Source organism: Semicossyphus pulcher, unplaced genomic scaffold (assembly GCF_022749685.1).
Source record: "Semicossyphus pulcher isolate SPU_LCO1_2020_fin unplaced genomic scaffold, fSemPul1.0.p SCAF_2, whole genome shotgun sequence".
Lineage (NCBI taxonomy): Eukaryota > Metazoa > Chordata > Actinopteri > Labriformes > Labridae > Semicossyphus > Semicossyphus pulcher.
This window is the reverse complement of record NW_027211693.1, coordinates 5,728,786-5,743,794: the sequence shown is the minus strand read 5'-3', so window position 1 is coordinate 5,743,794 and position 15,009 is coordinate 5,728,786. Positions and strand designations below refer to the sequence as shown.

At 41.3% G+C, this 15,009-nt stretch overlaps 1 protein-coding gene across 1 annotated transcript in view; it reads right to left on the bottom strand.

Annotated features, from left to right (window-relative positions):
* Nucleotides 1–2,672: 2,672 nt before the first annotated feature.
* The window catches only part of slc36a1 (solute carrier family 36 member 1), a 46,137-nt gene continuing 33,800 nt past the window's right edge, over nucleotides 2,673–15,009 (bottom strand). Inside the window, exon 12 of the mRNA XM_069670392.1 lies at nucleotides 2,673–4,415. Within this exon, the coding sequence (XP_069526493.1) occupies nucleotides 4,138–4,415 (278 nt within the window). The 3' untranslated portion in view covers nucleotides 2,673–4,137. The remainder of the gene's footprint in view (nucleotides 4,416–15,009) is intronic.

Sequence of the window (15,009 nt, the reverse complement as noted above, 5' to 3'; positions counted from 1 at the left end):
GCCATGCCCAACTCAAGGTTTCTTAATGGTAGTCCACAAACCAATGGCTGATGTGAAGTTGTCCATTTCTTATATATCTATAAAATATATTGGTTTCATTTATGGTTTCCCAATTCAAGTTTAACTTCACACATATCTACTGCGGATATTGTCTATGGATTTTCTTTTACGTTGTAATTATACAGTTTTGTTTTACACAAATTGACTGAGGATCTTTTATCTATCTGACTGTGATATAAATCACTTTCAAGTTTCAGATAAACTATATTAGGATTTAGCTACCTGTGTCTGTGTCTCTTCTAAATGGACACGTCATACGTTAAACTGCTGATTAAAGGACAGTGAGACCTTTGGTGCATGTGAGAAGCTTCAGGCTGATCTTCTTGAAATAAGCTCGTTGGAAGCAGATTTGGTAAAAGACAAGATAGCTAAGGTGAACCATTAACACGGATTTAATGACCAGTACTGTGGATAGACGTGTCACTTCTCACAGAAGGGGGGCTATCAAACAGACCCTATGCAGCATATATGATGTCTTGCTGGCGCCAGTGCGATAATAAAGTCAGTAATGAAGTGATCATGAAGTGTAACCCCTAAGGCTGGACATCTGCTCATCAGGGCGAGTGCAGAGTGAGACCTCGTCTTTTATGAAGCAGCTCGTGACATTTCAACATTTTGCCCTCACATGATGTACATGTTGCCGTCCGTTATCTTTGAGCTACACAGAACACTTCTTCGGGCGATTCAATTACCTTGAGATAAAGCCCAACTTGTATCTTGCTTATTCAGTAAGAATTTGTCAAATGGAAATTCTTTTATTACTAAATGTTCTGATAGTTTAACTGCACTGCCTACTTCTATGCATCTTTATCTGGTAATATTAGGGTCGATATAACCGATGATTTTTAAAAAGGAAGTAAAGCAACTGCAGGCGAGAAATCCTAAATGCCTGACCCCCACAGTGAGGGGAGCCAGTGGCTTTGTCATGCAGTGGGGGGACTTTGGATTAAATTGTCATTTTACAGGGAAGGTTCACAAATAATACAAAGCTGAGCTGAGTGTTCACATTTATTCTCAGATGAAATATTTCTATCCTAATGGGAATGGTGTCTCAATGATGATAATGCCCCTGTCCACAGAGCTACTGAATGCTATAAAATGACTTAAATCTTAAGTTATCTCAGCCTTGAACACCTATTAGAGATTTTGGACCGACAGCGCTCTGCACCGCCATCATCTAACCACCAAATGAGGGAATATCTTTTGTAAGAATATTGGTCATCGCTTCAGAAATATTCAGAGACTCACAGAATCAATGGCAAGCCTAATTAAAGCAGACAGTATAAGTCGTCCAATATCTTTCAGGCGCTTTGCGCTACCTAAAGAAGACAGCGAAGCACATGTGGATACTTTAATGCATTTATTCAGAGCAAGAAATAAAGAAATAAAAGACTGCTAAAAAGATGTTTGTAGTTAGTTTTCCAATTAAAGTCTGTCGTATCTGAGTTTTTTAACTGTTAATAAAACAGCAGTTAAGCTGGAGGATGATGTTTCGAGCTCTGAGAACCTGAATTATTCTCACTTTCTGGTGAACTTGACAAAAATAATTGATTAATAAAGAGTTAAAATTGAATCAGTTGCAGCCTTAAAAGAAAGACGACAAAGTGAAACTGGTCTTCTTTGGGTCGCTGCACGTCATCATCCTCCTCTTAAAGTGTCCAGTGGGAAATTTGGAGAAAATCTCATCCAAACAGTTTCAGCACATTATCAAATTATTTAAACATTTTTATATGTGTGTGCAGACATTTACATGTGCAACAATTGTGTATATTTTTACACACACAAGAACAACTTCAACAAATCCTTTACACATAAGGCTCAAAGGTTTCGGACTTCAGCCAATCTCCACTGATGAACCAGCATTTGATAGATAAGAACCAAGAATAACTTCATACTGCCACACAAACACTGAAGACACACAACAGTACAGAAGCTTTAGGGTGAACTTACAGTACGTGTTGCCCTTTAGCAGATGGATGAGTTTACTTAATGAATATAGTACCTACAGTCTGTAATTAATACTTAAGGTTTATATTACATACATAATACATTATATTACATGCAGAGCCTCTCTGAAATTAAACTGAAACAAAGTTAGGTTTAAGTCTACTTAAAATGCATGCTGTTATAATAAAAAAAAACACCCAACCTTAAATTTAGTAAATATATTAAAACATAAAAACACATAAAAAAAGATTCAGATCAAAAAAATAAAAGTTTTAAAGACAAGAAAAAAGGTGCTCCTAAATAAAGGCAGAACTACCAACTTTTAAAGGATGATTTTTTTTCTGGGGTTGAGCATCAGTTCGATGTCACTGATTCTCATTGTGCTTATCAATCCTGGTCGAACCGAACGGAAGATGCAAACAGTAAAAAACATCTTAAAACCTAAGAGACTTCCAAATATACGTTTTCATCATCCTGTCACGAACCAACTAAATGTTTACTTTAGTTTTGAACTTCCTACAGTTTTACTTTTTGGCTGCTCACTCGCTTTTTTGTAAAAAATTGAAACAATTTCTTTAGTTTCTCATTAAGTATTTCATAATTACAAGATCCAGAGCTCCTAGTTGGACTTCAGTGATGAAACAGAGATCCTGTCCAGCGAACATGATCTGTGTGTAAGGATCTAAATAATGAAGTAAAAATAAGATGGTGACGAGACTCAAAATAATAACATCTTAATATTCATAATTATTAGATCTCAATGTAATGACTCTATTTTTACCTTAGGTCAAAGCAACTTACGTCGTAACATGATGTTGTACGCTCTTATTATACACTACACTTGTCCTTCTCCCCCACCGTAGTTTTGCTTTTTTTAAACAGAAATAAAACCAATTTTGTTCTTAAGATATTTTTGGGGCCTTTGCTTTGTTGATAGGACAGTGAAGAGTGGGGGAGACAGAGAGGAGATGAGGACTTTGCCTCTGTATATGATACGCATGCTCTACCGATTGGGCTAAACCAGCGCCTCAAATATAACCACTTTAGTTCTTGTATTAACGTCCATGTTCAACAATAGAAAACTCAGACCTGTAGAGTATTAAGTATGTGATCTTTGATGGAGTGTCTTCTCTGTGCAGCAGCAGTCCGACTTTGCTATGAGACAATGGCGAGTCAATTTGGTGCCGTTGAACCGACCTTTAAGCATTTGTTTTTTTCGGATCCTAATACTAATACTAAGTATGGGGGGATTCTAAGTAAGTTGTCCACAATTATTGAGCATCAGTGGTGGATGTTTTTTTGTTCCAGTAAAAGGTCTGGTTTATTAGGTTTTGTTGCTGTCAAAAGGTTTATTAACCAGTAGGAGAATTTCCTCAGTGTGCCGGCTGATCTCAGACGGATGAGCAGCAGAATTCAATGAGCAGAATCAAAAAGCACAATTTCTCAAAAATCCATCGTTCGTATTAATTAGGAACTGAAATTCAGAACCGTTTGATACCCAACCCCTTTCTTGTTCTAGGCTCAGTTATAAAAAACACTTGTGCCTTCTGCAACTGTATATCTGAAGCTACAGGTACATGATTTAAAGTTTGTGTGATGTGTTGTCTATGTCGAAGTAGTGCGCCATCTCAGTGAATAAGGCATAAATCAAAGTGCAACAAAAAGAGTGGTGGGTGATAGAACTCTAAGAACTCTACATGAGAAGCTGTTGGTGTTAAAGGCAACAGGCCAACACTACTTCTGCGATGGCGTCCAATCGAGACGTTCAAAAAGACCAAATCAATCACCATTACGTGAGGTAGTTTGATTTTTTTGACTGAAATATTAAACACGTCAATATACTCAGGCTGTCAAACGATAAATTACCTCTAAAATTCTCTAAAAATCTTCTAAAGTCACCTCCAATCTTAAGGAATGATTTGCTTGTATCATATATATATCATCAGAACATTGCACTAAACAACTGGACTTTGAAACTCTTTGAGACATGTGCTAGATCAATCCTAAAATGGCCACCACATCCAACAGCAGCAAATCAAAGAAGACAAAAATAAAAAAATGTGCCCTAGAAATGGTTTCTAAATGGCGTGGGTGAGTTAACGTCCACCTGCCAACAGTCACTTCACTTCATCACTGCACCAGGTAGGGAGAGAACGTCTCCTCTGTGAGTTTGAGTCCGTTCCGTTGGATGATTTGCTCGATGGCGATGTAGGTTCCTGTGAGGAACCCGACCAAACCAAACAGGCTGATGATGGTGTTCTTGATGGTCACCAGCGGCGACAGGCCCTCGTTGTGAAACGCTAGAATCTGAAGCAGGGGGGGAAAGATCAGCGCCAGGAAACTGCTGCTGACCGAGCCCACCAACGAGATGACGAGGTCCAGCTCTGGTATCAGGACGGCCAGAGCACCTGGAGGAAGACAGAGAGAGAGGTTTGAATTAACAGACCGACTGTACAGGCTTTAAACCACCTGACATCTAAAAACACATTTTGGCTCCAACATTGACTTTTATACACCGGTTTCATTAATTTGGTCCATTAGTTTTGGATTGTAGACGTCATGACCATTGATCACTGAAGGGTTAAATTGGCTCATTTGTAAAGTTCACAGGCTGCCGTGTGTTGTTGGTCGTGCAGCGCTCTGTGTACAAGAGTGCAGCAACAAAACACATAATATGCGAGTCTACCTGCCGTCTTCTCAACTGATGATTTGAACTGTCAACTTTTAGGGGGCAGCCCAAACAGGTCAACCAATATCGGATCAGGATACATGTAGACATAAAAAGTCCAACAAAAATCCAAAAGGTCCTTTTAGGCTTGATGCCAAAACGTGTCAGAGTTCTAAGGTCTAACAAAACGATGACATCACGACAAAAGGAGTTTTAATTGTTTTAAATGAAAGCTCCTCGGGCGTTTTGTGATTCTTAATTAGAACATAGTTCCTGAATTGATTCTGACGCCCTCCTGCTCTTCACAGTTCTATTATAAGGAGTAGCAGAATTAGCATTTTAAAAGAGCATCAGACTCGGCGCGCAGGGTTTCTTTGTGTGCTGAGGTTTCTGGGTAATGCATTGAAAAAAACGTGTACAAATGTTAACTTTGTGTTTTGTGTGGCAAATTTAATAACACCATCTCTCTGGCAAAGAAAGTCTTTTCTGATTCTACCCGTGCATACTCCTGTCACACAAGAATGATCACGTGTAATAAGAGCTAGATGAGGAAATGACTTCCACGTAGACGAGATAAAAGCAACGGTTTCTTCATTTCCATCTACTCTGCTGCACAAATCTGGAAGGAAAATCACAACTACAGTTGACAATGGGGCGGGGGAGGTTATGAAGACGAGAGAGGAAAAGAGGGACGGATGAGAAATGAGGTGAAACGTAGGAGGTAATAAAGGATGAGAGACGGGGAGTAAAAGAGATGGATGAGGTCAGAAAGATGAAAAGGTGGGAGAAAAAGATGAATTGAGAAGGAGAAGAAAGGGCCTACAGTGACAAAATAAAGCTGCGATTGCGGGGTTTGTTTTTCAGGTGTGGGCAGGAGCGGTCACCACGCTGATATGGCCACCGGGAACCTGAGTCACCTTTATCCGTTGCCTTGGGAACAGGTATAAACAGCGATGTGCAGCAGTGCTCGGACAAAACAAGCGCCTGCTCTGCCGCCGCGCTGCATTGTCACGACCGAGGTGTGTTTTTCTGTTCCTGCTGACAAACTCCACGGTGAAGCTTAATCCTTGAAGCGGGCACATGGGCAATTGTTACACGCATGGACACACTTGAAAAGAGAACTGCTTGCTCTGCTACACACACAAACACACATGAAAAAACACACACACAAAGCTCTGTCCGTTAGCATCTTCTCCAAAGTGAGTGGAGAGGACAAGTCGGGTGTTCTTGTTCTCTCCGCGCGATTACCAGCAGCTGATAAAAGACCCTTTGAACCATAATCAATTGCACACTGCTGCGTCTTCACAAAGTCTGTCAAATTAACCTATGGGGGCGACGGCAAGGTCGAGCTTTCATGTGACAAGTAACGGCGAGAGCACCTCGCCGCCACTCGCTCCCGGGGAGTAAACCTGTCACTTCTGAGAACAGGCCCAGCCGTTGAAGGGTGCTCTTCAGACTACATGAGAAGCTTTTCGAGCCATCAAACAAGGCGAGTGCGTCCGTGAAGGAGGACGGCGAGGGAGGGGGGCAGTCGGGGAAGGTGAAGGGAATACCTTATGAATACTCTGAGACTTCATAGCAAACAAACCGCAAGGCTGTAGCTAAGAAGGCTGCCTGCAGTCCCCGGAGAGACAGGCAGAACGTGGATCATCAGCAGGCTTCAAAGGGCTAAGGAGGGAACACTGCAAGCACACTAATTTAGCTGTCCAACCTCCGATCTCACAAGAAACAAAGAGGAAATACGACTTTCTTCCCCCTCTGCCTGCTGGGGCTTTGGTATGCTGGAGAGCACTCCACACAGTGAGAGACACCCCTTCAGAGAACGACAAAGACAGAAGAGAAGGAGAAAATGTGATGATGGTGATTTTGTGATGTTGGGTAAAGTAAAGAGGCAAGGTGAATGAGTGAGCTTATCAACAGTGCACCTTTAAGGCTGGGCATCGAATCTGCAGAGACTGGAGTCTTTGAGAAGACGAGGAAAAGAAACTTAAAGTTTTGAAAATGCTCCAACTGAGTGCTTTAGCCAGCTCTGCCAGCGCTGCCTCCATCGCTCGCTTTGTTTGAGTTATGGTTTGGCTTTGTTGTGTTAAATGGACTGTTTGGCTCCGACACAATATCTGTCTAATAACACAAAAAATGACTGTTTCAGAAATATTACATTTTATGAACAAACTTTGCTCTTGGATACTAAAAACCAAATTGAACCATCAGAACCAATAGTCTAGAAATAAAGGATAGAAGTGTTATGAGTTATTTCAGATGTCTAGTTTACATATAACCATCGTTTGAACAGCCTTATAGTGGCCATTTTTCACTGAAGCAGGTCATAACTACACATTGCAGTATAGTATCTAAAAAACTGTTGAAACAGCAATTATCCCTAGCCATTTATAAAGCTTACACTTTTCAACCAGACGTTGAGAGAGAGAGACAGAGGCTCAACCAGCCGTAAGGCAGTTACTCAGAGCTAACTCTGATTCAATACAGCTGGAGGCCAAGATGAAATTTAGGGCTTAAGACAACAACAAAACAATCGGATAACAATAGCCAGAAAAGTCTCAAAGCCTTTATGTCGTTTATCTGCTGCCATTGGCTGAAGGTTAATTGGTGGTGAAATGTGCTGAGATCCAGCTTTTACACTCTACATGCAGAGCATTATAAAACTACAAAACTGAGCTTTTATCTTCACACCCAGCAGCATCAGCAGACACACTGGGCAGGCCGAGCCACTTCAAATAGGCAGAAAATAAAGGAGAGACTCAGAGGGGAGGAGGGAGGTGGGGGTCTGGCAACCTTTAGACTGTCAGCTGGCTGTTTCTGCTCTTCAGCAAGGTGGAGTCAGTTACCTCCAGAGGCACAAAGATACAGGCAGCAGAAGGGGTTAATCTGAGATTGGATCAAAGATTGGTCTGGAGGGTCTTGGTTTCCTTTTCTCCACAGTCAACTTGGATGTAGGAGACGGCGTCCTACTGTCTCATTTCTTCACCTCGCCACCAGCAGGACGGAGCCACAGGACCCAACTGCCTCCAGCTCGAGACTTTCATCCGGTAAGACCCAGAGCCAGCTGATCTGCTGCTCAGTGGACTGGAGCTCATTAAAGGAAGGGAGCTCAGTCTCCTCGACAGACTCCCAGGGTATTTTCACTGGGACCAACAGCAAGCGAACAGTCAAGGTCTGCATATGCTAATGTTAATTAGCCAGGAGTCGCTCTACTCAACATGGAGCCAGCAGCAGCAGCAGCAGCAGCAGCAGCAGCGAGATTAAACTTTCCTGACACTCCAGTGAAAAAAGCTCTTATAGTGTAAGTGTTGAAACTATTGTAAGCGCTGCCTGTTTCTGTGGCGCCTGTATCTAAAATGAACAAGAACAACTTCCTTGAAGTTCATTCACACGAAACGCTTGAATAGATATCAATAATCATTCTGCATCATTCAGCAGGATCCGGATACAGGGAAATAGCTATCCTGTTCTTGTGAAGATGAATGTATTATTTCACAAAAGAGTTCATCTTTCATAATAGCAATGGAGAGAGTTGTTATTTCAAACACAGTGACCCACCTCTGCTTCACAGCAGTCGAGGAAACCCTGTAGATATCGAAGAAGTATCTAATTTACATGTAGCACAGAACAGAGAACAGTGTGTGTAATTCACTTCAGTAAAAACAAGAGAACAAGAGACAGATCTCCTAATGTTGGTCCCAAACCATTACCAAGACTGAAAGGTGAGGTTGACTTAACATACATTTCTACATGAGGCTCTCACATATATTTATTAGCACCAGGGCATCTCCTGTAAGCAAAGCTGGTTGTTCCGATATGTTAGCTACCACGATCCTGTGAAAAGCTCCCTCAGCTGCAATTTCAACCAGTAATCTCACAATCAACTACTGCTGATAATGGTCTGGTGGACGTGTAAACGGCATTAACTGTAGTAAAACTGTAACGGCTACTAACTCACCCAGATAAGAAACAATGTTCATCTATATTATCATCCTCTGACGGAATAAATACATAGTGTACAGAATACAGAATGACTTCGCCTTAAGATCAGCTTTTGCAGTTTTGCTGAGTCATTCTTCCATCTTATACAAATTCTGTAATACTTCAGTGAACTTGCTGTTGGCTGCTGTTAAACACGCTGCAGCTGTCCCTTATAAATGACCTGCGTTATTACACTGCAAAAGGCGTTGACTGATGATGGCAGCATGTTGTTGTCCAACATACAGTATTAGTAATAACATGGTGGGACATTGGAGAGAATTAGAGAGTCTGTCTTTGAACTTGCAATGGTTCGATGCCTTGTTCATGGACACCATCTTTCTTTCCCACCACCGGACAGTACTTGTCAGTCAACCCTGTCAGTGACGAATCTATAAACCATGATGTTGCAAAGACGAAGGCAAAGTCATAAAACTCTGACATCAGCAATTTCCAATTTGTCTGATGTGTTCCCGTCACTGCCTGCAGAGTTTATGACTTAACTAAACAGCCATGATCCCTAACGATCATTACCTTGGCATCAAACACACCTCCTCTGCCATTTTCCCTCCTTCTTGCCCTCCACTTCTCTATCAACCTGACCTTTGGCTGACCCCTTCTCTCCCACTACTTCATTACTTCATCAGCTTTTCTCCTCGCCCCGATGAGCCTGCAGACGGCGTTCTCGATTACTCACTTTACACTGTTGCTTTAAGGACTGGTGTTTCAGATGCACCGATCATTTAAAGACATAAAGGAATGTCAAAGCTGTAACAGTGTCAGTGTGAGGTCAACGACATGGACAACAAGGGACATCCATCCCACTACAGGAGCGACGGTGAAAGCTGGTAATTAATTTTCTTTCAAATGTACAATCGAATAATCAACTATGCATTGCAGATTTACTTTCATACACAAGTGTGTTTAAAACTTCGCAAGGGCTTTGACGAGTGTTCTTTTTACTTTGCCGTCACGGAGGAAAGTGAAGTTTTGTGGCATGTAACTGAATTTTAAAAGCACGCCTTTATACCTCATGCCAATGTGAGTCATCACGGCTCCAGGACAAAATAAAAATAATTTTCACTTGACTAAGAAACCTTGTATGTGGGCCTGAGGAGCAGCTGCTTCACGCTGGTTCGTAGAAAAGTAGAAACATTTCGTAGCTTTTCAATTACTAACTCTTGTTGGGGGGGGTTGGCTCTCCACATGAAACTATTCTGTCTAGATCTTCTACGCATGCCGAGCATTTCCCTGGAAATTAAATACATTACTCCGGTCCTCGGGATACCTTACAAGAGCAGTTTTACCAAGTGGAAACTGGATGTACACTAATCAAAGTTACCAATTCAATTTACTGTGGCTCATGGTTGTTTGAAATTACGAAACTATCAGGCAAGAGAAGCTGTTATTGCAACTCTTCCCTGTGAGTGTGTGGATACATATAATGAGGAGGTGACAGTCTGCTGGAGGGAGTGACAGCAATCTGACTGCGATGATTATTGAACCTTTATCTAACAGGGGAAGCCTCGGAGAGATATTTATTTATGGAAAAACACTGAGTAATAAACAGGACATATAACACAAAACATGAATGATTCATCAAGCGATGTGAGAGTTTTGATTGGAACAAAGAGGCTGAGGCCGCTGTCGAATGAAAGACGTTTCTTGCACTAAAGTGATTAGATGATGATATCGGAGTTATAGACCAAGCGGCTATTACGGTGTTTACCATAACTTCAGGCATCTTCTAGTGACTAGGGATTCATTTCATCTGCAGAGCTGGGGCTTTTACCATCTTGCTCACACTTTACATGACTTGCAAAAGGTATCTGGGCCTTCTTCTTAATGACTTTCAGTCACATTCCTGAATAGTCCTTATGTGACTATAATAAAACACATCTCAGGGGTTTCAAAACGTTTACCTTCAGCCTACAATTAAAGTCAAGCACAGATTTGTCTGCATTCTGCCCTTCACCAGGAGGAGAAGAACATCTTAGGGAAATGATAAACAAAAACATCTGCTCAGAATACTTTTGGAAATTGCCCATTTCATGCTCAAGCAGTGGTACATTTTTGCAATCAAACCCCTTTGCTCTGTGCATTTGAGGTCCTTTCTTGTTTCTCGACTCAAGTTTAAGGCTTCTCATGCTCAATTTATATTTTGTGCCCTTTAAGATCAAATGGCCTTTTTTTCACCAGGCCAAAGCAAACGAACGCGAGTGTCTGTGGCAACGACATGGCAATAAAGTGGGCTAAAGAATGAGGAAAGGACGACGGATCAAACTAACTGGTCAGAGGTCCAAGGCAATCTTACCTCCTCCATGAAACTGGTCATCTCTTTAAAATATTACACGGATGAACAACAGAATGCTTTTCTTAAGAGACGCACGGATTTGAACTTGAAGAGCACAGATTCATTTGCACAAGCCCACGTTCAAAAGCCCTTCAGCAATAAATGATCAAGCAACAACCGCACCATACAAGCAAGCTGTGTAAAGCAAGTCTTTACTGCTGCACTTCACCATAGAAACTCTGTAAAAATGAAGACATACACATATATTTATATATATATATGTATATATATATACATATATATATATATATATATATATATATATATATATATATATATATATATATTCACACATGTGGAACAAAAAGTCATATTAAATGTCAGTATAAACAAGGACACACTACTTTATTACAGCCTTTTACCAGGCTATGAAGACGGTGAAGTACCAAGGCGTAGAAAAACACACGTCTGAGTGTTGATCTTAAATAAGAGAGATTTAGCCTTGAAAAGCCGCCTGGATTTTATATGTGAGGAGGGTAATAAGCACCAACCACGAGAGTGCGGTGTGCCGTGCGTGTGAGTATGTCTGTTTATGAGAAAAGACGCAGCATGGCTTCAAGGTGGAATTACGACAAATGCAGACGACTGTTTACCTTCTGTAGCAAAGACGACAATTGTGGAGAATGATTGCTCTAAATTGTATGGCTGCGAGGGGCTGTATGATAAATAAGTATGTTCGCTGCTTGTTTAGAGCCCCGATTCATGAATAAATCCATATCAATCTCTCCTGAAACTGTAATTTTGAAATAATTGACGTACATCTTGAGCAAAATGGAAAGCGGGACACCGAGTGAGCAATCATGTTTGGCGGATGAGATGGGAAAAGTTCACATCAGATTATGAGGAGGAAGTAGTCACATTCATGGCCGAGCAGTGGTGGCTTACACGTAGAGGACAGGGGAGTATATTGAGTTTGCAAACAGGAAATCTGAGCAAGAGAAGGGAAGGGTATGTTTTCCTGTCCATCAACAGCTATGGGTGTCCATTACACATAGTTACATACATCACAAAAATTGTTCTTCTGGCTCGCCTAGACAGAGCCCTGTCGTAAACATCAAGGGCACAACCACAAACAGAGATACAATGATGGTTAGAAAAAGACAGACACCATGATGAGATGCCATTCTTTCTACGTCAAGCTAAATGTCATCAAAAGACCTTTTGTTAAAAATGTAACATTTCAGTGTGTGATACCTGCAGGATGCCGGAAAACAAACAAACCAACAAAAGACAATCTGGACTTATCCACTGGATAACAAAAGTAAAGTGTCCAGCCCCTCGTGTGTCCCCTGAGGGCTGAAATGTTCAAAACAGCCGACATAACTTTGACTAGAAAAGAGGAGACAGAGCAATGTGGTCACTAATAACCAGAAGGGTTTATCCTCTAGGAAGCCTGATACATATCTGCAGGTTTCATGCAAATTCAGTCACTTAATGTTGAGTTTACCACCAAAGTGTTGTTTGAAAGGAACAGTTGGCGTTAGGCACACGGTCAGAAGGTCAATTAAATCATAAAGAGTCATCCTCTGGGGACGATCGATATCCCCACAACATGTCATGGCTGTTGTTCACTTATTGTTACCCAAGTGTTGTTAGATAGACCAACCAATGGACGACTATCCTGTTATTGCCACCCAAATCACTCTTGAATAGTTCCGAACAAAAACAAAAGGCTATTCTCTTTTGTATAATTTAATTGGTGTGATAAAAGTCTTCTTAATATTGCTTAAAAGTGAAGTATTGTTTGATGCTTTCAAGCATAATATCATACAAACAACTCATCCTCTCCAGTACAATTCTGATATCAAGACAAACTTTTTATATTAAAGCATTTTGTCTCCTCGAGCGAGGTTAGTGAAGTCCTGATGCCCTGAAATCAATATCAGCGACTGAAGGTTGTGCCAACAAAGCGGACGCTTTGTCAAAAGGCCTTCAACATTCTTTTACTTTAAGAAGTTGAAGAAAAACCTAAACTGATAAAAAGTCAAAAGCCTCTTTGTTTGAACAACAAACAAATGCTGGGAGCCCCGTTTGGGAATACTACAATGAAAATAATGACAAAAGGAGTCCAGCACTGCTGGCAAAGAAGCTCCCAGCGGACACCTTTCTTTATCTCCTCACCAAACAAGGCTGAGGATAAACGAGCAGAAGGATCAGAGAGAGGGACTGTTGTCCTTCCCTGGCTTGACATTACATTGACCTGTCTGTACTTAAGAGCCCTCGGGTGCTACTCCAAGTTTTTCAGGTGGCCTGAAAGTGCAAGATAGGCTTTATGCAGGCTCTTTCACAGAGTGTCGACCTGAATGACCCGCTCTAAGACACAACTTTTTGGTCCTGTTATGAGTAAAAAGGACACTTCAGGACGTACAGGCTGCAGAAAGGAGTTTGATGCCTCTTGATACCTGGTTGTCATCACTTAATAAGGATGTAGGAACTCTGTTAGGGTCACGTTGGGACAGTTGTCCTGTTTGACATTCTGCTGACTCTCCTGTGCATAAAAGCTGCACTGCAGAGTCGAAACAGTTACCTTCCTGCTGCAAAAGTGCAAACTCTGAAAACTTAAAATTCCAAAGTGTCGTTTTGTCAGGACACTAAGCTACAGCCAGCATGCTCATATTTCCCAACTCAGCCACTCTGTGATGCTTTTTTACCACAGGATACCAAACAGATAAGAGAGGCAAAGATCAAATGTTGATGACTTCACTTTCCTTCCTCGGGACAGAAAACTTTCTGATGTACGGGAGTTGTTATATTTCTCCCTTAAGCTTCAATTACTTGATTCCTGAGTACAGACAGGATTCTGTCTCTTGTTCTGTAGTGCTGAAAAAGAACAAGAGTTCTTCATTGAAATATACATTCATGAAGTTGGAGGTCCTTTAGCAGCATCCCTTGCTCTGGCAGCATGTTAAACCTACCTCAGCTTATGCGACAACAAGCATCAAATGCGACGTCAAATCAAACATATGCAAAAGCTGAAGCTAAATGTCACATTTTTACTAAGTAACTTGATTAATAAGTTCCCACAGTTCCTCTGTCACTGTATAATAACCTCTGTAGGGAGTTTTCTTGGCTGATAAGCCTTCAAACTCATGGATCTGTAACTTAAACCATCTTTTTTGAATGTATTTAAGAAATGCTGAATCAGCGCAGTCCCTTGGTTTTTTCTATCTGACATCCTGCTACAGTGTCAACGCCTGGCTTGTCTGTGGCTCAGCCCTGCAGCAGAGGGATATTTTAAAATAAGAGTACGGACAGGGAACAGTAGAGGGGCCTTAGGGATGGCCTATGAAAGAAGTAAAACAACTGAGACTCCTCATGGGGTTCCTTGACATACAGACTGGACCACACACAGATTTTAAAGACTGATTTAGATATAAGAAAGGGATATGGACCTCCTTCTGGTGTCAACACAATTCTTCTAAAAAATTAGGTCACATAGAATATGGAAATCTATGGGGGAGAGAGAAGGCTGACGGGAGAAGAAAAGCAGAGGAGGAATGGAGTGAGGGAAGATGGAGTTGGAGGGCGAGGTTGACCTTCCCCGCCCAGCGGGAGGTACGTGCTAAAGACACACATCCTCAGGCTGACCTGTCTTTTAACAGTCCTGCTACTCTGGCTGTGCTTGTTTAAGCTCAGCTGACAAGAAAAGCCTTAAAACACGCACCTGTCACATTCAGACTCTTTAATCCAATTAGATCCAACCCTGTTTTTACTGACTCTTGGCAAGTGATCACGTCTATTACATATCAAAAGAGGTATTTAATGTGTTGTTTTTTGCATTACAGCAGTTTTGAGTCACAGTAGTCAGATGCTGTGGTAACCCAGAGAAAGATACACTAAGAGGTTAATACAGCAGTGATTTATTCCAGTGACGTTGAGGTACTTTAGTTTATATCCTACATGTGGGCTAAGGTACCATGTTTTCATGATTTTGCCTGGGCCCTTTAACTCCAATCTAGGGACACTGATTGATTGATGAAACATACAATGATATTTTGGACCA